The sequence below is a fragment of the Lynx canadensis genome, chromosome C2, assembly GCF_007474595.2.
Source record: "Lynx canadensis isolate LIC74 chromosome C2, mLynCan4.pri.v2, whole genome shotgun sequence".
In the NCBI taxonomy this organism is placed as follows: Eukaryota; Metazoa; Chordata; class Mammalia; order Carnivora; family Felidae; genus Lynx; species Lynx canadensis.
The window spans coordinates 113,387,058-113,414,564 of NC_044311.2; the positions used below are offsets into that span (position 1 = coordinate 113,387,058).

The 27,507-nt window shown below is 35.0% G+C and overlaps 1 protein-coding gene across 1 annotated transcript in view; it reads right to left on the reverse strand.

The window, feature by feature from the left end:
• Positions 1–27,507, reverse strand: part of LOC115523939 (ephrin type-A receptor 6) — a 267,647-nt gene that overhangs the window by 112,538 nt on the left and 127,602 nt on the right. The window contains exons 8-9 of the mRNA XM_032594591.1: positions 26,999–27,124; positions 3,878–3,939 (exon numbers count right to left, since the gene is read on the reverse strand). Of these exons, the coding sequence (XP_032450482.1) occupies positions 3,878–3,939; positions 26,999–27,124 (188 nt within the window). The remainder of the gene's footprint in view (positions 1–3,877; positions 3,940–26,998; positions 27,125–27,507) is intronic.

Sequence of the window (27,507 nt, forward strand, 5' to 3'; positions counted from 1 at the left end):
CTTGTTCTTTTTTGACCACTTATTCTTAGTTACCTTTGGAGACTCCACCCAGCAACTTCCTCTGAGTGGCACATCACGGAGTTCCAACCTTGCTCAACTCCTTGCCTTTCTCTAAACTTCTTCCTAAAAAATATCATGGTTTGGGTTTTATAACCACTTTTATGCTAATGACTGCCAGATCTTTAACTTTGGTCAAGATTTTTCTCCTGAGCTTCAGATTTATATTTCTTATTGCTGTCTGGACATTTTCACTGCATGCTCCATAGACCTCTCAAATGGAATATGACCCAAATGAAATTCATCATCTCCCAACTACCAGCCCATCCTGTTCCTATGCTGTATCTTCCTATCAGTTGGTAGCACTACCTTCCACACATTCTTTTTGTTCCTAAGCATCCTTTCCTCACCACGTTTTGAAATATGGTTTCCCTATTCAATCTGATCCTGTCAGCTTCTGTTTTTAGTAATTCTCCCCCAACCTTTTGTTTTTTTTTCTGTTGTTATATGGATGACACTCCCTCTTGCTTGCTCATGTGACTGTGCTTTGCAAATAATGTGTCTGTAACATCAAACGAGTTGAGGTGGCAGCAAGAGGCTGTAGCAAGAACACAATAACATATTAAACTGAAACCAGTGGTATTATTTTTTTGAATAACTGAATTTTGTGATTTGATCAACATTTTTGTGGTTGGCATGTGGTATCTCAAGGTTTTAAAGTATTTTATAACTATTATTATTTGGATTGCTAATTAATATTGTTATAAAAATGTAAGTCCAAAAATTTAGGGGGAAAGCAGTTGCCAGGTTAAGTGTCACAAAAAGCGTTTATGAAATCCATATACATAGTTCAAGAGAGATTGTATAGGGATGATGGTCAAGATTCCACTTAATTCACACTAGTGTATTTCCTTGGAAAAGTTAGGAAAATTTGCACATCAGTAAGGTCATACATTCTGAGCAACAGGGCTGATGCTCTCCTTACTAAGTCAGAATGCATTTTTTTTTAAATTGAAAACACACACACAGTCACATACCTACATATATCCCATCTGCGTGTGCACATGCACACACGCGGACATACACAAACACAGGCACTTAACCACACCACCTCTTGCCAATATGTATCTGGAGGAATGTCCATAAGGATCCAGAACAATAGAAGATTTATGAATCCAGTGCAATATCACAGCCAGCCAGCTACCACCACTGTCACTAGATTGTAATTTTGTACTTAGTTTTGCTACCACTGTTTCATATAAAAGTAAATTGAAGTGATTTTCAAATATGTGGGAGACCAAAGGGAAATCTTTTCTGCTTCTAGCAAGCACAGAATGCTATTAATGAGCCATGGATGACTTCCCTACAATGCAATGCACTTAGCCACTTCCTCTTTCTGTGCTCACAGAAGCTGCGATTATCAAATTCTAAAGCAGTAGTTTGAAAAATGACTTCGTTTTTGAGAATTTGTGGGAGATGTGTATATATATATATATATATATATATATATATATATATATATATGCCTGCCTGCCATGGGGAGTTGAGCATCTGCTATTGACATAAAGTTTATATACCACTTTGAGCTTCTGGGATAAAAGAGATATGATTACAAAGAAGGGTAAGAATATTAAAGAAGAGTAAGAAGGGAGTATTTGGCCGTGTTTTTTTTTTTCTTTCTCATGCATGTGATTTTTATCTTAATAGAAATTCTATGTGCAGACAGGAGACGAGTTCACATGGGGATATGGCAGTGAACTTATAAAAAGAATAAGTAATTTTATTTAAAAAAGTGTATGAGAACATGGCTTTTTGAGTCAGAGACTTGAGTTTGAATGATCACTCTACCACTTAGTGTGTTATGTATTATTTTATAAGCTTTAAAATAATCAACTCAATGACACTTGTATGAGGTAGATGCTGTTAATATTCCCATTTTATAGATAAGTAAGCAGAGGCACAGAGAAGTTAGTAACTTTCCCAAGTCACAAGGTCACATAGCTGGGAGGGACAGAACCAAGATGATCTGGCATATATTGACATTCAGATTCTTACAGCAGTGGTAATGATAGCCACCATTAACTGAACATCTATTCTTTCCCAGACTGTATGGCGTCTTACCTATATAATGTACAAAAGCCAAAAAATATTAGTTTTTAAATTTTAAATCATGAAATATACCACTTATAAACAGGTATCAAGATGCTTCTACATAAATATTTTATTGATAAGCTATTATATTTTCTTTATAATATATTGTAATTAATTCATGATTCAGCAGGATAAAAAGGATCTCTGAAGCTAAGAATTCTTTCCTAATTTGCTGTGGCAGTCATTTGATCCCATTTTCAAGAGCAATTTAGATTGAGTATGTGCTGCATTTATTTGCCATTATATTCAGCTCTAGGATATAGTTGATGCAAAAAAAAAAATCCATAACTTATTCCAAGCATCATTAGAGAATAAGTCATGTTGGTATATGTCTGATAAGAATGAGTTTTTGAATAAACATAATGGAAGGTCCTAACTATATATGCATTTCAAAGTACCATAGGTGGTCCTGATAATTTATTCTAAAATAATATAGCACATTTACAGGAGAAATGAATACAAGTTATAAAATAACATCCTGAGAATGGCTACAGAAAAAATAAAAACAAATAGTTCATGTCCCCAAACACCTATGAATTTCATTTTGCTTTAAAAAGCATACTTGGTTGAGAGACTGCATTGTGTGAGGAGTATTGCTCTGTAATAACTTGACGATTTTGCTGAATTCAGCTTCTGGCATTGAATCTGGGCATCAAGTCCAGACACAGGGTAAATATATCATTACTGCTAATATTGAGAGAAGTCAGAAAAAGAGGGCATGAACTCAAGAAAAATAAATGAAAATGAGATTTAAAAAAAGAAAGGTAAGACGCAGAACTTATCCAAATAACATAGAACAAAAAATTAAATGAAGAAAGAATGCTTGAGACTGTTTTTATCCTATGAAAATGAAGATAAAAAATAATGTAATATATTCCAAATAGCAAAAGTCCAGTCATGTTATAAGTAAGAATATGGCCATATCTCTGCAGATAGATGAATATTTGAGAATACAATGACATTCAAATATGTGACCTCTGCTGGGGATGAAAAATATTTACTGTAGTAATTATTTTTTGTATTCTGTTTTTTTTTTACTATCAGTGAGTATTTTTGTAGCATATGATGGCTTTTTAAATATTAAAGACATTATAAATACATTTGAAATATAACTTCAAGATTGCTCTGTTATTCTCTACTACTATGTGAGACAAATGATTTTTGTATACACCATACTTTCAAGGATAAGTCATTTTAAAAAGAATGCTTTAAAATTTTTTGTTCTGAAAAAAATCTCTGCTAGGGTTTTTTCTTTTTTCTTTTGTTTTCTGAAAGTCAAGCAAACAAACTTAAGAGTGATAAAACCAGTTTTCTGATATGAACTTGAGTCATTATTCATAAATATACATCAATTTAAGGGACTCAGCATTATAGATCATGCATAAAACATCATGCTGAATAGTTAAATGTGATAAAACAAAATGAATGTTTATGTGAGACAACTGAGTTTCATTTAATCTCTTTATAACATCATTTGGAAATATATATATATTAATAAGGCATGTGAATTTATAGGAGAAATCAATTATATTATTATATGTATATACTCCTCCCATTGGTAACACACTAATGTATCACAGTATCAGAGAAATGCACCCTAGAGAAAATGTTGCTATTCTTCATGGAAAAATCCATGAATAACATTATGTAAAAATTAATTTATGATAAATGATTTAAATCTAGAACTCAGAATATCTTATTTAAATGCCATCAGAAAAGAACACCTCACCCGCAAAAAGGAGTCTAGGGATCCATTCTCCATATATTCCACCACAATCATTACTGGTCTGCCTGCAAAAAGAGCAAAAGAACACACAAGGATTAGAGCAATTACGGAAATATGTGCTGCAGTAAGAGATTTCCAGCTGTGGCAGTTAAATTATTTGTATTTTATTAATAGAAACTTCATTTGCCAATATGCTTCTACAAAAGTCTCCCTATTACACGTAGGCATCTCCCCTTTTTTTATGGCATCATTTCTGTTGAGTTCATATAAGGAATACAAATTACAAAGGAATTAAGCATTTCCTTTTCTGAAGCCCTGCAATCACTTGTTTATATTATGTTCTTTTTGTCCTGAGCTTTTCCTAAAAGATCATGAACAAGCTGAAGGCAGGGTTTAAGCAGTCCCTGTAGCTGCCCTGGGACTTGCAGAACACCTTGTCCTATAGTGGTGCAGTCACTGTGGCTGAATTACATTAGACTGGGCATTTCTGAAATATTCCTAAGGCAAAGAGGAAAGGAGAAATTCATAAATTCTCTTTAAGAAATTATAAACCATTAGTCATAGTCTGCTTTTAAGGGCTTTTAAGTAGAAAAATGTCAGTAGATTGATGAATGCTACCAAGCTGGTGGGCTTTGCAATAGTTCTTGATCATGTCTTTATTGGACATAGATTAGATCAACAAAACATTGATGACAGTGCATGAAAATAAGTAGCTCTGATTTTGTAGTCTAGTAACAGAAGCTAAAATCAGAAACTGAACATCATTTATTTCTTCTTTATCATATCTATTTGCGATTGCTACAGTTCCCAATACCTCTATTAGGTAGAATATTTGACATAAATAACTTAGATTTGTTTCAAAGAAAAGAATCTATTTGTTCTGCCAAATTGCTCAAGTTTAAAAGATAAACTAATTTCACATGAAGAGAAAATATTTACCTGAAATAAACATATATGACATACTTATTTTTTACTTCTATATTCCTTGCTTCTCATTGAAATTTTTAGCAATTGAATCTGCACTGTGCACATTTTCTCCTCATAAGTACAAAGAAGATCTGGAAAGAAATTATGTGTACCAATGATGGAAATATTAGACCTCATATTGTAATTCATGTCTCTGTTATGAACTCAAAACCTTGTGGGTTAAAAAGGGTGACTGTAACAAATTAGTACAATGTCTGCAAATGCTAGATTTTACATTTGAATCTATATTTTAAAGAAAGATGTGCTAAAGGTTAAATGTAGTAATAAAGCTCCCAATTTATCATGCATAGTATTAGAATCCGAAGAAATTTTCCATTTTGGTGGATTTCCATAATGTTCCTCAAAGTCATTACTTTCACCCAAACACAGATATAGAACTTTATCAGAAAATCCTGAGGTCAAATGAACTGTCAGCACTATTGTAGCAAGGAACTAGAAGATCCAGATTTTAAATCTGACACTTTGTCATGAAATCTTTTATTTGGCCATTGGTTTCAGAGAGCTTGGAAACAGGAGCTGGATGCAAACACTTGGTTAGCAAGGTAGGGAAAGTAAAAGATCATTTTTTATACTTATATACGGAAATTCTGAGACCGGTATTCCAGTTTCAATTGTAATGGATCATGGATGTTAAGGGGAAATGCTGGGTTACTACAGTGACTGCCTGAGTTCACCTACCCAGAGTTAACCTTTTCAATCTACCTTGACCATGCTGCCAGAGAAACATATATATACCTCTCCCTAAGAATGTCAGTTTTGATACAAAAGAGCTTGCAAGCACTTCGCTTGTATTAATACAAATTATTATTAGCCCTATTACACAGATAAGGAAATTGAGATAGAAAATTAAAGCACTTGCCTATCAAAGAGCTAAGTGGCAGTGTCGAGTAGTCTGTCTCAGAGTTTAAGCTCTTAACTTTTATGCCATAGGTGCCTCTCAGACATAATTTATAGATCAAAGCCGTAAGGCTTATCCTCCTTTGCTGGACCTCATCTCTCCTAACTAGCCCTGTCCTCTCCTGCTCCATTTGTTGTTATTATCATCTATACTGGTTCAATCCTGCCTCCTCTCCTTTCCCTTTTGGTATTCCCCTGCCAGGATTATTTCCCAATTTGCTTCTCCCTGATCTCACCTCACACCTCTTCTGTAAAGGCCCCATGGTGATATTTCCTCTAGTGGCATTCCCATCACATCTATTGTCTGCACTATGAAATGTGCCTGGTTCTATATTAGGTTGTTTTTCTCTCTTATTTTCCCATAGATGCTATGTCTCCCCTCATTCATTAGGTTTCTCAAAGCTACTTCCCGTAAGGCTGAGCAGAGTAGGTGCTTTATAGTAACGAGTTGATTTTTCTCAATGACTTCGTAATTCCTCAGAGAGTAACACTGAAGTATTTCAGCAAGATTCTAATCTATGTGAATACCAAGTACTTTGAAATTAGTTCTATCTATAACTCCTTGGGAGACACTTTATACAATCTTAAAATTCATCAGTGACAAGTTTCATCTTCTCATTAAAGATAATAAAGAGTCAAATGAAGACTCCCCTGGTTTCTTGTGAATTATAAGCTTCCCACCTGAGCTCTGCATCTTTTGTATTTTGTGCAGTAATGCCAATTTAGAGCTGCTATTATTAAACTAAGGAGTTGTTTTATTAGAATACTGCTGGAATCTAACCTGTTATTTGTTTCCTAGTGATTTTCTATAGGAGGGTTAGTTACACTGTGAAGATTACAAGCAACTTTATAGTCTATGATTACATGTTATAATCAACAAAATAGATAAGTATAGGGAAATTATGAAAGGATGGTATTCAAATATGTGGCTAGGTGAGAGAATCCTATTGGCAACAGTGTTTTGTCTGTTATATTTTTAAATATGTAAAAATTATACAATACATTATTGCTCTTGGAAAATATATTTGGAGGTGATTCTATTTTTATAGTTTCAAAACATTTCAGCTTTTCTCACCTGTTTTCCAATTTTGGCCACTTCCCCAAGTGCCTCATGTTACAGAATTAACTTACTATTTGCTTTGTACTGAAGTCAATGGACAAACTTCAGGATTCTTGAATGTTAGTCAAGTCTCAACATCCCTAGACTTTTTTTTAGAAGTCTCAATGGCTTGCTTTAAGAAATTTTCAAAAACACTTCTTGAAGTCACACAAAAAAGTTAATTTCTTTCATTTTCCTTCAAAAAGTAGCCCAGAAATGTTTATTGGTATGTTAAATTACATTGGAATCAAAACCCTGTAAGAAATCACTTATATCCTGAACACAATGAATCACAAATTCCCAGATCATCTTTTTCTGTTTTAGACAAAAATTACTTCCTTTAACTGGGACTTTAATGTACTATTGACTAATGATTTTTTTTTCAAATTTATAGTTTCCTAATACTTAAGATGATTTTGATATGGGTGGTGTTGAGAAACCATATGGTGCTAAGAGTATATTTTTCTTGTGCTGTTGTTAAAGAAAACAAAATAAAGGAATTCTTTAAATGTTCTAGGGAAAACATTTTGCAAGTGAAATAGTGTTGTTTGTTTGTTTATTTGTTTGCCTCAAGAAGGTATGTGAAAGAAGGGGATTACAGGGATTTAACATTTTCATATAAGCAATGAGTTTGTACTGGATGTAGAATTTTGTATCAGCTTGGCCATTTCTAATATGATGTCAGTAATATCAAGAATCTAAAGAAATCACAATGACCCCCAAACTCTATTGTAGGTTTAAAACAATTTTAGTTTATTTAACATTATATCATGTCTATATTTTATCTACCACCTAATAAATTTGTGGTGATAATTTGGATTGACGGTTACATTGCCTGTATTTATCTCCTCCCCAGGTGCAATTCAGAACTTTGGAGCCAGTTACTTAATCTATTTCTACCTCCCCTGTTTCTGCTGTAGAGATAGTGAATTATAATGATCTCAAATGGATTTGATAATAAATACTTTTCTTATCCCTCTAAGGCATTCAAAAGATATGGATGACATAAATTTGAACAAAGTTATAATATATTAAATAATTATTTTTATGCACCAGATAAGTACTAAAATTGGGGAATTATTTTTCCCTTATACTGTTGACTGGTGATTATCAGATCATGTCCCATGTGAATCTTAACTTTAAGGGATTCAAATAAAATCTTAACATTTCCCCTGAACCTGCTTTCCCTCCTATATTCCTGTTGGGGTTAAAACATCACCATCTACTTAGTTACCCAGGTTTGAAATCCCATTTTAATATTGGACTTTTCACTTTATCAAACCCCTTTCCATGAGTTATTAAGTTGTGCTGATTCTATATAAAATCTATTATCACTGCCCATATTCTGCCTTTATTTTCTCTTGCTTCACTTATTACAATAATCATTTGCTGGTTGTACTTGTTAATACTTATATAATCACTGTTTCAAAGAATGATCCAACTTTTTTTTTTTAGTGCCTACTATATATAAGTACTCTTCTAGTTTCTGAAGAAACACAATCAATACAAGGTCCTTGCTCTCATGGAGTGTATAGTGAAAAGGAGAACGGAAATAGGTAAACAGTCAATTACTATAAAGGGCTAATGTTTCATACCCTCCTTTAAGAACTTGCTTTACTTATTGTCTTGTTTGCTGCAGAATTAAAATCTACACTGCTTGGCAATAAATTCCTTCACAATCTCTTCTCTGCCTTTGTTCTAGTGTCATCTTTTACCTCCCACTAGTTCCCTAACTCCTGTTTTTCAAATTATCTAGGGGACTCATAATTCATGAAGTGTGGCTTTACTTGTACCTCCCTGTCTTCCTTGGAAGACTGCCTTCTCACTGTTTTCACTTGGTAAAATCATATACTTAAAAAAGAAAAAGTAGAACTTAAATACTGTCTCCACTGTCAATTCTATGAATCACTTTCCCTTTTAGGAAGAACTGGGAGAACTTTCTCCTCCTTTTATATCTTAATCAAGTGTACGTGATACACTTATGGTATGGAATTGGTATTTGCTGTGTAGGTGTCTGCCTCCCTCTATAAAATGCCCTGGAGGTCAGGAAGTGTGCTTAGTTCTTCTCAGTAAATTCACTATTGAGCACAGAATTAGGCACCTAATAGGTACTCAATTTCATTTTTTTAAAATGCAATGCCAGAAGGAACACATATAAAGATGTTCTTTATGACTGATTCTAGACCAAGAAAAGAGTTATTGAAATTACAGGATGGCAAATCAATAAATTTTAAATTATTTTCATTGTAAAATATATGGTTTTGAAGAAAGAAAACTTCAAAATTTAGCTCTGCTACCTATTCACTTCATGATCTTGGACAAGTTATTTTTGTTCTTTCAGTTTTTGCATTTAAAAAATGAGCATAATATTATATACTACATATGGTTTTCAAAGAATTAGATGAGACAACATAATTAGCACAGTGTCTGGCAATAGTTGGCACTTAAAAATGTTGGTGTACATTTACTTTCCTTCCTTTCTGTGCACAATTATCCGTTTTCCCCTTATTATAGTTGCCCACTATGTAACAAAAAGTTTTACAAAAGTGGATCATTTCCATATTTTATTGTAGTTTGGTATGGACATGAAAATTATTTTATATCCTATGGCAAAGTAAAAATCACCACTAGTTACATGTTTTATATAATACAGTAAATTCTCAGTTTTGGCACTGAAATTCTTATGTCTCAGGCAAATTGGGATAGTTGGTTACCTTACACCTTGTGTGCTCTGCACAGTGCAATTAGAAGTTGTGGGATTAGTATTAGATAATATGATATTAAAGACTTTTCCACTTTGGGCAAGTGACTTTTCATAACTCACGCTACTGCCTGTCTCTTCATTCATGTATATTTGTATATTACATATTATTACATAATAATAACACTTCCTCTATTGTGTGAGAAGTGAGATTAAATGAGAAAATGTGTTTAAAACACAGGGAATAGTACATTATACTAAATACTGAATCACCCAATAACAGCTTAAAGAATGAATGGATAAATGCAAATATCATATCCTACCTTACTGGCTTGATATTAAGTCCTAAACTAAGAAGTGGTTTTCGGAGTTAAAAAGGTTCATAACCAAAAATGGCTATGTCAGTATATTTAGGAGCTTTCTTGATGGTCTCAGAAGTCTACTTAAATCCTACACACCTGAAATTGACAGGATTGAAGTTGTTTTAAAGAACAAGATGGTTTCTCCTAGAGTAAAATAATCAAAATGGGTATTTTATTACTTTAAATGACACACTATAATACATAGTTTCTTTGGAATAGCTTCTGTAGGAAATAGATTCTTATCCCCATTAACAAGCTATGCTGTCTTTTGTACTCTACACATTTGTACCTGTAACAATGTGTTTTTTTGCTTAATTTGGAATTGGTTTTAACCTTAAATCTATTTGAAATTCCTGAATCTACATGATGACTGTTGATTTGGTTCCATGTTTTCTCTTAATTTCTTTATTGTATTTTTTAAATTTAGAAGCCATCCAAATGCTCTGAAAAATGATGAAGAATAAATTATTTTACCCAATGATAAAATCGCTGAGCAGAAATTAGGAGGAGGGACTACATTTGTGAAATCTGTAGCATTTCTTTTTTTTTTTTTTTTTTTCCAACGTTTATTTATTTTGGGACAGAGAGAGACAGAGCATGAACGGGGGAGGGGCAGAGAGAGAGGGAGACACAGAATCGGAAACAGGCTCCAGGCTCCGAGCCATCAGCCCAGAGCCTGACGCGGGGCTCGAACTCACGGACCGCGAGATCGTGACCTGGCTGAAGTCGGACGCTTAACCGACTGCGCCACCCAGGCGCCCCAGCATTTCTTAATCTAGATTTGTTTCAGAGTAAATAAAAGGTGTGGGGTTTGAGAAATGAGACGTAATTTTCCTGCCAGTTCCAGAGAACAGTGGCATACCATCTGCATCAATTAACTTCAGTAATATTCAGTACTATCCTGCCTACTGAAAATTACCATATGGGAAAAAAGACTTCTCTGTAATTAGACATGTCTTGTTGACAATGAAAGTTACTGCCAATGATGCCTAATGTTAGATTTTGTTTTCACTCTAAGACACTAACCATATTGCAAAATTTTAATAACATATGAATTTTTAAGAGTGGCTCTCTTGTTTTTTTTATTACATCCATATTTACAAAAGTGTTATGACAATGATAAAATTAAAGGTACGTGTTTTAAAATGATCTGGTTTATGACTTTTTGCTTTCAACTATAGTGAAATGATTGATTATACACCAATCAATTATTTAATTACTACTAGGTAGGAAGGAACAAAATGCATCAGAGCATTCTCATGACTTGAAATACTATGTAATACCTAAGTTCAAAACTGAATTAAACCATGTGACAAATAAATAATTTTATGCTGCCTTTTTTCTTATTTTCTGTGAAACACTTTTGCGTAGGTAATTTAAAAATAGATACAACATCTAAGTCAGCACATATGTAATGAATGGCTAACTTTAAAAAATAAGTTTTTCAATATGCTATGCACTATTCTAAGGGTTTTACAGGTGTGACCTCATTTAACCCTCATACCAACCCCTGTGGTGAGGATAAATACTAGTTCAGTTTAACAGCTCAGATTACGGATGCACTGAGAGTTTAAGCAACTTGCCCAAGGATGCACAGTGAGCAACTGGCAGAGCCAAGACTTGAATGCAGGAGATCTAGCTCCAGGGTCTGAGTTCTTGACCATCTTCTGATACCCCCAAATGATACTTGGGTCTCCACTAGTAATTTGAAGACATAAAGCATTACCCTAAATATCTGTGCCTCATCTTAGAAACACATTCTGGAAACGCATTATGGACTGGGCACTGTGTTGCTCCCAAAGATGTCTTGTCCTTGAGAAGTTGCAGGATTTTAGGGTTTTATTTATGTATGTATGTATGTATGTATGTATGTATGTATTTATTTATTTATTTAGAGACAGAGACAATGCAGGGGGCAGAGGGGCAGAGAGAGGGATACAGAGAATTCCAAGCAGGCTCTGCACTGTCAGCATGGAGCCTGATGAGGGGCTTGAACTCAGGAAAACCACAAGATCATGACATAATGCCAATACCAAGAGTCAGACGCTTATCCAACTGAGCCACCCAGGCACCCTGAGAAGTTCTTGGATTTTAAAGCCTCATAAAGCTCTATAATATTCTATATAAACAGGCAATACAGGCTAAGGAAACTTGCTGGGAAAAAAACCTTTAGATTTTGCTTCCCCCATTCTTAAGCATCAACTGATGATAATAATGCTGAGGATCCTTCAAGGAAATATTTTAAGAGAGTCTTGAAGCTTTTGAGAGAAGGTAGCATATTTTCCAGTAGTGTTTCAAATGGTATCCTTTATTTCTGGTTTCATAAGTGTCTTATGGTTATACAACTAATCAAATATTCAGCGTTTTGGTCTTTTGTACCATTTGCTAATCAAAAGAAAATCAACACAAAATCTAAAAATAAAGCAAATGTCCAGAGAGGACAGATTTAATTCTAGCTACATAGGTTACTTATGGTGAGATTTTTAACAACGGAGAAAGTATTTCTTAAATGAAACACATATATAAGTTAAACTACGAACTACTTTCCTTTTTCCTTTCCAGGAAAGTTACTACTTATTTTTGAGCCTTTTCTGTAATTCTTATAAGGAGTTTAATTAAAAAAAAAAAGAAAGTTCAGTTTTGCTAATTCTTAACTTTCTTTTAAGACCTCTGTGAACCCAACTATGAAAACCCTACGTTGTGCCACGGGCACCTTCCACTGTGCTTTGTCCTACAAGGCTAAAGAATGCTGCAATGTGACAAGTTTTATAACAGGGTTGGTCTATCCCCACTTATTTATGTTCACAAGTGGCCCAGCAGCCCATGAGGGCATGCATACAGCCCTCTGGGAGAGGAAAAGACATTTGAGCAGCTCAGTTACTTATCGTGTTTCCAATTAAGGTGTAAACACAAAGACACAGCAATTCCAACCAACACAGAAATTAAACACTAATTCACATGGAGACCCAGTTAATTTAGCAAGCTGTATAAAGTTTTTTTTTTTTAGAATTTCTCTTTGTGAAAAGAAAATGATTCTGGGATGAATCTTTTGAAAGTGTTGATAGTTTCTTTGAATAGCATCAAAAAAGAGGACACAATTTGTAATAATAAAACATGAAGATCTCTAGGGAGTAGACGTATATTCTCAACTGAGAATTTAAACAGCCATATAAATAAGGTCCAGATTTTTAAGATTCAAACTTCTTAAATTATATTAAGATAAAAGTAGCATTTATGCCAATAAGAATGTATAATAACTAAGGTCAAAAGCTAATAGTATTTAAAGAATCTGAAAATAGTAAAAAAACACTAGTAAAGTAGAAGTAAAAAGAACTAGTAAAAAATGTGGAGATTACTTAAAGACTTAATATCTTTCATGTTTTTCTGGGAAAAAAATAGAAATTCTGTTTTTTTCCATTTTCTATATGAGTGTGTGTATATATATATGTGTGTGTGTGTGTGTGTGTGTGTGTGTGTGTATATATATATATATATATATATATATATATACACATATATATAATTTATTGTCAAATTGGTTTCCATACAACACCCAATACTCATCCCAACAGGTGCCCTCCTCAATGCACATCACCCACTCTCCCCTCTCTCCCACCCCCCGTAAACCCTCAGTTTGTTTTCAGTATTTAAGAGTCTCTTATGGTTTGCCTCCTTCCCTCACTGTAACTTTTTTTCCCCCTTCCCCTCCCCTATGGTCTTCTGCTAAGTTTCTCAGGATCCATATATGAGTGAAAACATATGGTATCTGTCTTTCTCTGACTGACTTATTTCACTTAGCATAATACTCTCCATTTCATCCATGTTGCTACAAATGGCCAGATTTCATTCTTTCTAATTGCCAAGTAGTATTCCATTGTACGTATAAACCACATCTTCTTTATCCATTCGTCAGTTGATGGACATTTAGGTTCTTTCTGTAATTTGGCTATTGCTGAAAGTGCTGCTATAAATATTAGGGTGCAAGTGCCCCTATGCATCAGCACTCCTGTATCCCTTGGGTAAATTCCTAGCAGTGCTACTGCTGGGTCATAGGGTATTTCTATTTTTAATTTTTTGAAGAACCTCCACACTGTTTTCCAGAGTGGCTGCACCAGTTTGCATTCCCACCAACAGTGAAAGAGGGTTCCCATTTCTCCACATCTTCGCCAGCATCTATAGTCTCCTAATTTCTTCATTTTAGCCACTTAGACTGGTGGGAGGTGGAATCTCAGTGTGGTTTTGATTTGTATTTCCCTGATGAGGAGTAATGTTGAGCATCTTTTCATGTGCCTGTTGGCCATCTGGATGTCTTCTTTAGAGAAGTGTCTATTCATGTCCTCTGCCCATTTCTTCACTGGATTATTTGTTTTTCGAGTGTGGAGTTTGGTGAGTTCTTTATAGATTTTGGATACTAGACCTTTGTCTGATATGTCATTTGCAAATATCTTTTCCCATTCCGTCGGTTGCCTTTTAGTTTTGTTGATTGTTTCCTTTGCAGTGCAGAAGCTTTTTGTCTTCATGAGGTCCCAATAGTTCATTTTTGGTTTTAATTCCCTTGCCTTTGGAGATGTGTCAAGTAAGAAATTGCTGCAGCTGAGGTCAGAGAGGTTTTTTCCTGCTTTCTCCTCTAGGGTTTTGATGGTTTCCTGTCTCACATTCAGGTTCTTCATCCACATTGAGTTTCTTTTTGTGAACAGTGTGAGAAAGTGGTCTAGTTTCATTCTTCTGCATGTTGCTATCCAGTTCTCCCAGCACCATTTGTTAAAGAGACGGTCTTTTTTCCATTGGATATTCTTTCCTGCTTTGTCAAAGATTAGTTGGCCATACATTTGTGGGTCCAATTCTGGAGTCTATTCTTTTCCATTGGTGTATGTGTCTGTTTTTGTGCCAATACCATTCTGTGTTGATGATTCATCTCGGTAGTAGAGGCTAAAGTCTGGGATTGTGATGTCTCCTGCTTTGGTCTTCTTCTTCAAAATTACTTTGGCTATTCAGGGCCTTTTGTGGTTCCACACAAATTTTAGGATTGCTTGTTCTAGCTTCAAGAAGAATGCCGGTGCAATTTTGATCGGGATTGCATTTAATGTGTAGATTGCTTTGGGTAGTATTCACATTTTAACAATATTTATTCTTCCAATCCATGAGTATGGAATATTTTTCCATTTCTTGTATCTTCTTCAATTTCTTTCATAATCTTTCTGTAGTTTTCAGCATACAGATCTTTTACATCTTTGGTTAGGTGTATTCCTAGGTATTTTATGATTCTTGGTGCAATTATGAATGGCATCAGTTTGTCTTTCTGTTGCTTCATTATTGGTGTATAAAAATGCAACTGATCTGTACATTAATTTTGTATCTTGTGACTTTGATGAATTTGTGTATCAGTTCTAGCAGACTTTTGGTGAAGTCTATCAGGTTTTCCATGTATAGTATCATGTCATCTACAAAAAGTGAAAGCTTGACTTCATCTTTGCGAATTTTGATGCCTTTGATTTCCTTTTGTTGTCTGATTGCTGATGCTAGAACTTCCAACACTATGTTAAACAACAGCAGTGAGAGTGGACATCCCTGTCGTGTTCCTTTCTCAGGAGGAAAGCTCTCAGGTTTCCCCACTGAGGATGGTATTAGCTGTGGGCTTTTCATAAATGGCTTTTATGATCTTTAAGTATGTTCCTTCTATCCTGACTTTCTCGAGGGTCTTTATTAAGAAAGGATGATGAATTTTGTCAAATGCTTTTTCTGCATCGATTGACAGGATCATATGGTTCTTATCTTTTCTTTTATTAATGTGATGTATCACATTGATTGACTTGTGAATATTGAACCAGCCCTGCAGCCCAGGAATGAATCCCACTTGATCATGGTAAATAATTCTTTTATATGCTGTTGAATTCAATTTGCTAGTATCTTGTTGAGAATTTTTGCATTCATATTCATCAGGGATATTGGCCTGTAGCTCTCTCTTTTTGCTGGGTCTCTGTCTGGTTTGGGAATCAAAGCAATGCTGGCCTCATTAAATGAGTCTGGAAGTTTTCCTTACCTTTCTAATTTTTGGAACAGCTTGAGAAGGATAGGTATTATCCTGCTTTAAATGTCTGGTAGAATTCCCCAGAGATTTTTGATAACTAACTCAATTTCTTCACTAGTTATGGGTCTGTTCAAATTTTCTATTTCTTCCCGTTTGAGTTTTGGAAGTGCATGGGTGTTTAGAAATTTGTTCATTTCTGCCAGGTTGTGCAGTTTATTGGCATATAATTTTTCATACTATTCCCTGATAATTGCTTGTATTCCTGAGGGATTTGTTGTAATAATTCCATTTTCATTCATGATTTTACCTATTTGGGTCCTTTCTCTTTTCTTTTTGAGAAGTCTGGCTAGAGGTTTATCAATTTTGTTTATTTTTTCAAAAAACCAAGTCTTGGTTTAATGATCTGCTCTACTTTTTTTTAGATTCTATATTGTTTATTATTTCTCTTCTTCTTCTGGGTTTGGGGTGTCTTTGCTATTCTGCTTCTAGTTCCTTTAGGTGTGCTGTTAGATTTTGTATTTGGGATTTTTCTTGTTTCTTGAGATAGGCCTGGATTGCAATGTATTTTCCTCTCAGGACTGCCTTACTGCGTCCTAAAGCGTTTGGATTGTATTATCATTTTCATTTGTTTCCATATATTTAAATTTCTTCTCTAATTGCGTGGTTGACCCATTCATTCTTTAGTAGGATGTTCTTTAACCTCCATGGTTTTGGAGGTTTTCCAGACTTTTCTCTGTGGTTGATTTCAAGTTTCATAGCATTGTGATATGAAAGTGTGCATGGTATGATCTCAGTTATTTCACACTTATTAAGGGCTGTTTTGTGACCCAGTATGTGATCTACCTTGGAGAATGTTCCATGTGCACTTGAGAAGAGTGCACATGAGCAATTTTCCATTGCTTTGGGGTGTAGAGTTCTAAATATATCTGTCAAGTTCATCTGATCCAATATATCATTCAGGGCCCTTGTTTCTTTATTGATTCTCTGTCTATATGATCTACCCATTGTTGTAAGTGGAGTATTAAAGTTCCCTGCATTTACCACATTCTTATCAATGAGGTTGCTTATGTTTGTGATTGTTTTATATATTTGGGTGTGCCGCATTTGGTGCATAGACATTTATAATTGTTAGTTCTTCCTGATGGATAGACCCTGTAATTATTATATAATGCCCTTCTTCATCTCTTGTTGCAGACTTTAAATTAAAGTCTAGTTTGTCTGATATAAGTATGGCTACTCCGCCTTTTTTTTTTTTTTTTTGACTTCCAGTAGCATGATAGATAGTTCTCCATCCCCTCACTTTCAATCTGAAGGTGTCCTCAGGTCTAAAATGAGTCTCTTGTAGACAGCACATAGATGGGTCTTGTTTTTTTATCCATTCTTATACCGTATGTCTTTTGGTTGGAGCATTTAGTCCATTTACATTCAGTGTTATTACTGAAAGATATGGGTTTAGAGTCATTGTGATATCTGTAGAGGTTTCATGCTTGTAGTGGTGTCTATGGTACTTTGTGGTTCTTGCAACATTTCACTCACAGAGTCCCCCTTAGAATCTCTTGTAGGGCTGGTTAGTGATGATGAATTCCTTCTGTTTTTTGTTTGTTGGGGAAAACCTTTGTCTCTCCTTCTATTCTGAATGACAGACTTGCTGGGTAAAGGATTCTTGGTTGCATATTTTTTTCTGTTCATCACATTGAAGATTTCCTGCCATTCCTTTCTGGCCTGCCAAGTTTCAGTAGATAAGTCTGCTACTACCCTCATGTGTCTACCTTTGTATGTTAAGGTCTGTTTATCCCTAGCTGCTTTCAGAATTCTCTCTTTATCCTTGTATTTTGTCAGTTTCACTATGATATGTCATGCAGAAGATCTATTCAAGTTATGTCTGAAGGGAGTTCTCTGTACCTCTTGGATTTCAATGCCTGTTTCCTTTCCCAGATCGGGGAAGTTCTCAGCTATGATTTGTTCAAGTACACCTTTAGCCCTTTTTTCTCTCTCTTCTGGATTTCCTATGATATGGATATTGTTCCATTTGATTGCATCACTTAGTTCTCTAATTCTCCCCTAGTTCTCCTGGATTTTTTTCTCTCTCTTTTTCTTAGCTTCCTCTTTTTTCCATAATTTTACCTTCTAATTCACCTATTCTCTCTTCTGCCTCTTCAATCCATGCTGTGACTGCCTCCATTTTATTTTGCACCTCATTTATAGCATTTTTAATTAATCATGACTATTTTTTAGTCTCTTGATCTCTGTAGCAATAGATTCTCTGCTGTCCTCTATGCTTTTTTCAAGCCCAGCAATTAATTTTATGACTATTATTCTAAATTCTTGTTCAGTTATATTGGTTAAATTGGTTTTGATAAATTAATTAGCTGTTGCTATTTCCTGGAATTTCTTTTGAGGAGAATTCTTCTGTTTTGTCATTTTGGTGAGTTTTCTGTCCCTTATGTGTCCTAAAAGCTTGTTGTGTGCTCTGTACCTGCAAGCACTGCTATATTAAATGATGGTCATACACTGTCCAGGGCCTGGCCATTCAGGAGGTATTTTTTTGGGAGATTGTTACTTGTTCTTTGTTGTTGTGACTTTGGCTATTTTATTACCCTACTCGTAGTGACATTTTGGACCCTCCACCAGGTGTGCTTTGATTTGTTCCTTGGAGTAGCCCTGCCAAGTTCTGTGGTTCAGGTCGTGCAGATTGTTATGTTAATCCTCAAATCAGTTTCCTAGGTGTGCAAGATGGTTTCCTAGGTGTGCAGATGGATAGTGTTGATCTGGCTGCATTTCAGAGAGGATAGATGCAAAAAAAGTCCATGCTTTTCTGCCATCTTGGCCCCTCCCCTTGAAATTCTCTTTATAAATGTTCAAGAATTTGATATCAAATGCATCTTGCGGCTCTATTTTTAAAATTTTTCTTTTACATGCACTGTCGATCTTACACGAGGATAATGATGTTCATTTATGTCAACTACACATAACTCTCTAAAACATTGAGTTTATAAGAACCTAGGATTCTTCATTTATGGATTTCAAGGTGTCCAGAGACCTCCTGAAATTGTATGCAAATATTTACATATATGATCATATGTCTATTTTCTTGGTGAAGAGTCTGTTATTTTTGACCAAGAAACAGTATAATCCATTAGAAATCTGAGTCCATGACCTGTATTACAACATCAGGACTCTATAGGAGCCCTTAAATTCATAAATTCTGCAATTGATTAAAGGTTTCATAAACTGGATATTATTTGAAAGTTTGAATTATACCTTCAATTTTGTATATGCTCCCATCCTGAGTTTTCTTATCCCATGTGGGATAAGAAACATCGTCAGATTGTCTTCTGTAAGTTTTTAATTATTTTTTAACCTGTTGTGTATTTTTCCTCAGTAAGTCAAAGAACCGTGCTCTTTGGAACCAACTGACTTGAAGCAATAGAGGAAGCAGACTAAACACACATTGACATTATCCGGCCAGCCCCTCTTGCACAGGTTTTGAAACTATCAGTATATCCCAAAAAGTGTTTTTAAATAACCATCTAACATAGCAATAAGAGTGTGCAGATATTTTAAAGGGGTAGTTTATTGGGGACATGACTAGAAATACAATTACTCATATCACTTTCCTTGTGCTTCTCTTGGCTGGGAGTGGTCTCTGTCATTTTATCAGTGACTCTCTTTTCTCTATGCCACTCCTCAGTCCTGAGATAGAATAATCTTGTTCTCCTGCCCATTCCTGCCCCAGATTTCCCATGCCAGTTTTTTAATAGTTGCAGTTCTGCAGCGTTTCCTTCTGAAGCTTGCAGATGCACAAACTTTCGAGGAGGAGGGTTCTCTGGGGAAAACCATATAAAACAAGTACTGAGTAGGGGCTATTGGGTCCTAGGTGGAATCACACAAATGTCAAGGAACAAAGAATCCAGGAGTTAGGAATCCAGATGAAAGTTTTTCTTTTTTGTTTTTTAACCATAGTTCATGTTTTGAATAATTTATTCAGGATTTTACTTTGTATGCTTAATCCAGTTTTTCCTATACCCTTTATAATTAGCTTTTGGTTTGAGTGGGCACATGCAAATACTGATTCACACACACCTCACTCAAGGTAATTGGCAACATTCTCAGCTGCAGAAATGTATAAAATATACATCCTTTAATTAAAGAGCTTTTCTCCTCTTAAAAGTCTCTTACTTAAAAAGTAAACCACTGTCTCTTATCTTTTATGCATATTTATTACAACAATAATTTGTTAGAGATAAAATAAGGTCTATTGTCATCTATACTACATAAAAATATGAAAAGAATAATCATCCTCAGAACTATAGCCATTATAAATTATTTTGTCAGAAATGATTAATTTTGAAATATCAAATTATGGATCTCAAGCAAAGTTACTGACCTTTTTAAGAATGCCTGAACATATAAAAAATGAGATGGTTTACTTTGATTTTTCTGAACTGCAGTTCAATTGTATTTAAAAGTTATATACTTTCCTACTGTTGATTTCCCTTGGCATACTGAGTTCATGCCAATTTTCCTTAACTTACATATATTCTTTCAAAGTCTGCCACTTAGTCTTATATATTTGTGTTACTGCTTTTCTTCAGTCCTCTGTATGCATCAAAACTGATATTATATTCACTAGCTCTGAGAATCTCTGCAGCTTCAACTTTATTTATCATTCCTAACTTATTTCTACCATCTAAACTATATGCCTTCTGAATAAAATTTTTTTGCCTGAATAATAGTGCATGTAATATTTGCCCTGACTCCATATCAGATAGGATTTCACATGAAATATGGAAAGGAAAATATTGATAATCATGGTTAATGGATTTTGAAGACATTTTAATATTGGCTTAGCTCTGTAAGTCCTTTGCTATAGAAATGGTCTACTTAGATCTGTTGTTAGTGTATAGAAAATCGGACTGTGAATTCATTTCCTAACATTGGTAGTCAGGGGACACTCATGAGGATATGAAAAGTCTGGCTATCTGAGTAGAAGGCTCATTCAAATCTTTTTTCAAAGGGTAAAAAAATAATAGTAAACATTATTTTAGTTATATATTTAGTGACTGCAAATCTGGTGTTTGGGTCCCATATGTTCGTATTTCTCCTGCTATCTGTTTCAGTGTAAGCAGAGGAGTCTCGTGGGATTGATTCACTCCATCTTTGCCATTTACTTTGAACCTAACACATGGAAGGCAATGAAGAGAAGCTCAGGTAAAAATGTCAAAAGAGGTGTTTTATATATAGCATTGTATTTAAAGCACTAGCAGACAAACTGAGATGGTGTTTCAGAAGAACAGTCCCTCAACAACTGAAGAGCTTCCAAGATTAACCACAAAGGAAGTATTAGAAGATCTTGAACAATGATTTCTTTCAGAATTTATCTATTTCTAAATCCCTCATGCTGCCTGTTTCCTTTGTTTTCTCTTTCATAGACTTTGGTTATAATTGATAAATCTTGTTAGTTTAAAGTGTATGTTTGAGTTTGGTCTTGAATCATGTGTGTGTGTGTGTGTGTATAATTAAGTAAATATTATATATATATGTGTGTGTGTATAATGTGTGTATATGCATATAAATATTATATATAGTAAATTATATATATTTACATATAAATCTATATGTAATATTTACCTAATTAAAGAAAAATACAGTCTCCCACAACTGACTAAAAACTGCTAAAATATGTAATCTAGAATTTCGATGATCTAAACCTACTAACCTAGGTTATTATTTTCTGAGTAAATATTAGATAATGAGTATGCTTTTATATTTTATAAGTAGGTCTAGTTTTTAAGACACATTGTAATGTCTGGATCTTAGTGTAAATTTAAGATACTACACGATGTCAGATAGTTATTGCTGTGCAGTGACAGAAAAGAATAAATCAGGAAACGTCCATATATTATCCTATCATTGTAACTGTGTAATTTTATTTCTCAATAACTTTATTATGCTGGTTTTATTTGTATATGCTATACGTATGAAATCGCCAAAAACATAAAGGGTTTGGGTAGAGGCAGAGTCTGTCATACGATAAGCCACAAATCTAAGACCCTATTTGTAATCAGTGCTCTGTGATAGATAAAAATGTTCCATCCTACTTTCAGATACTGTATGCCTACAGAATTAAATCAAAGAAATAACTTGATGGAGGCACCTGGCTTGCTCAGTTGTTTAAGCATCCAACTTCAGCTCAGGTCATGATCTCGCAGTCTGTGAGTTCTAGCTCCATGTCGGGCTCTGTGCTGACAGCTCAGAGCCTGGAGCCTGCTTCAGATTCTATGTGTTTTCCTCTTTCTCTGCCCCTCCTCTGTTCATGCTCTATCTCTCTCTCTCTTGAAAATAAATAAACATTAAAAAATTAAAAAAAGAAATAACTACATGTATTAAAGAGGACAATTTATTTCCATTTTAGAGTATGTGCCTGATTATACATTTAGAAAAGGGGCATTACTTCTTTTCAGAGAGGTAGAATTTGATTCTAATTTTTTAAAGTTTATGTATTTTTCAGAGAGAGAGTGAGAGAGTGAGAGAGAGAAAGAATTAGTGGGAGAGGGGCAGAGAGAGAGAGGAGGACAGAGGATCTGAAGCAGGCTCTGTGTTCACAGCAGAGAGCCAGATGCAGGGCTTGAATTCATGAACTCTGAGATCACGACCTGAGCTGAAGTCAGCCCCTTAACTAACTGAGCCACCCAGGTGCCCCAAATTTGACTTTAATAAGGAGGTATACAGCAGGGGAAGACTTTGCATTAAAAAATATAATATCAGTTCTGCCATTCTACCTTCTCCTCTCTCAGCTTCCTTCTCTCTTTCCTTCTCTCCTCTTGTCTCTTCTTCTCTCCTGTGACTTTTCTTACTTTATTGAGTAACTACTGCTTGAAAGGCACTGCATCAAAGAATATTACTGGGTGATCAAAAAGAATGAAATCTTGCCATTTGCAACAATGTATCTAGATGGAACTAGAGTGTAAGTGAAATAAGTGTGTCAGTCAAAGACAAATATCATATGATTTCATTCATATGTGGAATTTAAGAAACAAAAGAGATGAACATAGGGGAAGGGAAAGAAAAATAAGATAAAAACAGGGAGGGAGGCAAACCATAAGAGACTCTTAACTATAGAGAACAAACTGAGGGTTGCTGGAGGAGAGGTTGGGGGGGATTGGGCTAAACGGGTGATGGGCATTAAGGAGGGCACTTGTTGGGATAAGCAGTGGGTGTTATACGTAAGTGATGAATCACTAAATTCTACCCCTGAAACCAGTACTACACTATATGTTAATTAACTTGAATTTAAATAAATTTAAAAAAAGAAAGAAAATAAATATATGAATATACTTGCTATTTAATTTTCAGTCAATTAGTTTCTGGCATTTTTCTCTATTTGAAACTAAGAAAGATAACTCTTTACTACGACCTTTCTAGAAATAAAAAAGGTCATACAGACAGTATAAACAATTGACAATAGTTAAATAAATACTGATTTTAGGCTTGTCTGCTTTCTGGGTCTCATAATTAAATGATTCATTGCAGTTAGTGCAAAAATAAGTACTATAGGGGCACCTGGGTGGCTCAGTGGGTTGAGTCCCACTCCTGGTTTTGGCTCAGGTCATGATCTCACAGTTCATGAGTGCAACTGCCCCATTGGGCTCTGCGCTGACAGAGCAGAGCCTGCTTGGTATTCCCTCTCTCACTCGTTACCCCTCCCATGTGTGTGTGTGTGTGCTCTCTGTCTCTCTCTCAAATTAAATAAATAGACTTAAAAAAATAAGTACTATATAAACACTGTTCCTTGATAGCATAGTGCGACATGAATACAAATAAATGATTTTATAAGAAACATCATCGTGTATCTCATTTAAATTCGATTAAGATAAGTAACTGGGAACTAAATTAGCACCATCATTAGAACAGGCTTTGTGATTTCCTTGAATCACATAGCTAATGTCTTTTGAGACCCTCAAAGTACTGTGACAAAGAATCAATTGGGATAAAGCAAATTGATTGCTGCCCAGTCGCCATCAAACATTGGCCAACTGTTCAAAGTGCCACCGTACAGGTCAAGGGAGTAACTATTTTCTTGATGATGTCCTAAACCTAATGGGTGATGAGTTCATTTATTAGATAGCAAAGAAATACTTTTAAAAAATATGAAAGAATAAAAACTCATGATTACTACTTCATTCTCCTTTACACAAAATTATAAAGGAAATTCTCGGGAAATAACCTATAGATGAATGTAAGAGGATAAAAATTACCTTTGAAATTGTAGCAGTCATTACTGAATAGTGCCAGAGGAAATGTACAGGGATCACTTATCAAAGTGATATAAGCCAGGAAAAGTGAGTTGAGTTAATTTCAGTTTGAGGGAACAGGAACAAGTTTAGATCTATAAATTTTTTATGAAGCAATTTTGTTACACCTGATTTGTATGTAAGTCATGGAAACTGAACTGAGTTTTCTTTCCTATGAAAGCTGGAGGCAAATTTGGCTTAAAGCCTAGAAGAACAGAGTGCTAGAGTGTTCTTTCAGATCTCTCTCTAGAAAGTTGCTTCTGTGTATGTGCTATAGAAACATCATCTTTCTTCTATTATTCTCAGTGGCTAAATGACAAGGGTTATTTATTTATTTATTTTTAGCAGTAATGCTGAATAATTCAAGTTACTTCTGAACTTTGTAATGTCATTTCTGCCAAACATACCTAAATCCACTGAGATTTGTCATTAAGAGTTAAGGATTAAGCTATTAAACTACAAATCATCCATTCCTCAATTCTAATCACTGAGATATTAATAATATATGTGAAAACTGCCTTTTTATATTTGCAGCTCTGAGAGCTTAGCTTACATAGATTTTTATTTTGTGTCTTTTGCAATACCCCCATCACCACCAACAGTAAAAATAGTAACATTTCTGAGCAACTGATACCATTTTTGTTTCTAAAGAGGAAAAAAAAGTGGCACTCATTAGAATTAAAACTGCTAGTTTTAAATTCATGTAGTTTTGGTTCCTACTGTATCAGTGGCATTGCTGGCCACAAAGCCTCCAACCATATCGGTAATTGTCCAATGATAAAACCAAACGACATCAAAGCATATTTACGATTTGCTATTTTGTATGTTTTAATTAAGAAGGCAAGGGTAATTGAAGGGCAACAGAAAAATAGAAATGTAATAATGTTAGGCCTTGTTGGTATAATATTGTTAAGAAAAGCAAGAAATGTGCATGTTGGAATTTTGTTTTTATTGGATTTCCTAGTGTCTTCAAACATTCCCAGGATTGGTTGGCTGGGCCAGCCCTCCTGAATACATTGATGTCATCACCATAATTTGTGGCACAATTATGACTAAAAAACAGCACAATTACACTAATTAAAAAAAATGTTTTTGATACAGCAGGGAGAGGGGCAGAAGGCGAAGGAGAGAGAATCTTAAGCAGGCTCCACACCCAGTGGGGGGGCTGACGTGGGCTGGATCTCATGAACTATGAGATCATGACTTGAGTCAGAATCAAGTCAGACACTTAAGAAACTGAGCCACCAAGGTGCCCCTAGAATTACAATAAATAAAGCTCCAAGGGGCGCTTGGGTAGCTCAGTTGGTTAAGGGTCCGACTCTTGATTTCAGCTCAGGTCATGATCTCATGGTTGTGAGACTGAGGCCCATGACATGCCCACTGGGCGTGGAGCCTGCTTAAGATTCTCTCTCTCCCTCGCCCTCTGCTTCTCTCTCTCAAAAAACAAAACAAAACAAAACTCCAAGAATCAATACCCTAATTCTATTTCTCTAAGACACATATAAAATATAAAGTGGGTTTATATCTTTTATACAACAGAAGAAGGCAGCTTGATATTTTATAAATTGGCAGGGAAAAAAACAATTTGTTTCTGAAATAATATCATGGATAATCCAGAAAGTGATTTACTAAACTTTGAAATTGCATTTCGTTTCATTTCATTTCATTTCATTTCATTTCATTTCATTTCATTTCATTTCATTTCATTTCATTATTTCATTTCATTTTTTAAAAGTATTTTTTACCAATTTTTTTAATGTTTATTCATTTTGTGAGACAGACACAGAGAGTGAGTGGGGAAGGGACAGAGAGAGGAAGAGGCACAGAATCCGAAGCAGGCTCCAGGCTCTGAGCTGTCAGCACAGAGCCTGACAAGGGGCTCAAACTCATGAGCCATGAGATCATGCCCTGAGCTGAAGTCAGATGCTTCACCAAACTGAGCCACCCAGGCGCCCCTGAAATTGCATTTTAAAATTTTCGATTTCTGGGGTGCCTGCCTGGCTCAGTCAGTTAGACATCCAGCTCTTGATTTTGGTTCAGGCCGTGATCTCATGGTTGGTAGGATCAAGCCCTGGAGTGCTGTCAGCCTAGAGCCTGTGCTCCTCTCTCACTTGCTCTCTGTTTCTCTGTGTCTCAAAATAAATAAATAAACATGAAGAAAAATGCTCAATTCCCTGTATTTTCTTTCTTTCATTGATAAAATACAGCTTTGGTCAGACTGACATGTTTAAGGGGAAACTGTGCATTAATTTTCTTTTTCAAAAAAGTTCTTCAAGTTTCAAATTTGCTACTTTCTGGCTTTTCTTCCAATCATTTCTCTTTAGTAAAATTAAACTTTAATTAAATCTCTATAAACTTGCTCAAACATGGAATTGCCTGTCAATAATGCTGTTTTTAATTCTCTTTTCTAGTGAATTCCAAGTGGCAAAGTAGCTCTACTTTATCTTATTTTTATTCTTGAGTTATAAAATTTGAGATCTGAAGCTCTAGTCCTTATTTATGTAAAAATTATTCTAGAGGAGGCAGCAGCAGTATGCTAACTGGGTGTTCAGGTTACAGATCTGTCTTCCACTTCCTTTTACCACTTTCATGGCATTAGATATTATAAATGTGGTCCCTGCATTAAAGAAAGGTCACTTGTATTTTCTTTCAACAATATATCTTAGAAATATTTATTTCTGTATTGTGTATCTTTCAGTTGTGAGCACAGTCCTGTGCTGTATATGGTGGCAGAAAACTTCACCTGAAATACCTACCAGCAGGAATCCTGGGGGGCAGAGATCCTCCCCCTGGCACTGGATGCGGGGCCTGGATGCTATTTAAAAACCCTGCCCTCAGGAAGCTGGGGCAAAACGCCTCCACCCCAATGGCCGGGAAGGATCCTTTTAAGAGATAAAAATGGACATTAATCAAAATCTATTTGTGGAAAAGCTGTTGATCATTTAACTGGGGAAAAAAAATCCTATCATTAATAAAAACATCAAACCTTACAAGGAAGCTATAAAATTAAAAGGAATGAATGCATTTTTATTCATAATTAAAAAAAAAATCAACTTAGGTTTTGAAAAGAAAGTACTCTTAACTAGTTACAATTCCAAACGATGTACAAGTAGTAGAATGTGAAGATAAAATTTCTAAACCTACATTTGACAAAGCAGATATAAATAAAAGTCACTGAGGTTGTCTATTTGCAGAGTCGTCCACATGAGTGACAGACATGCAGGAGACAGCCACAGCGGGATCTGAGATCAAAGCTGCACTGGAA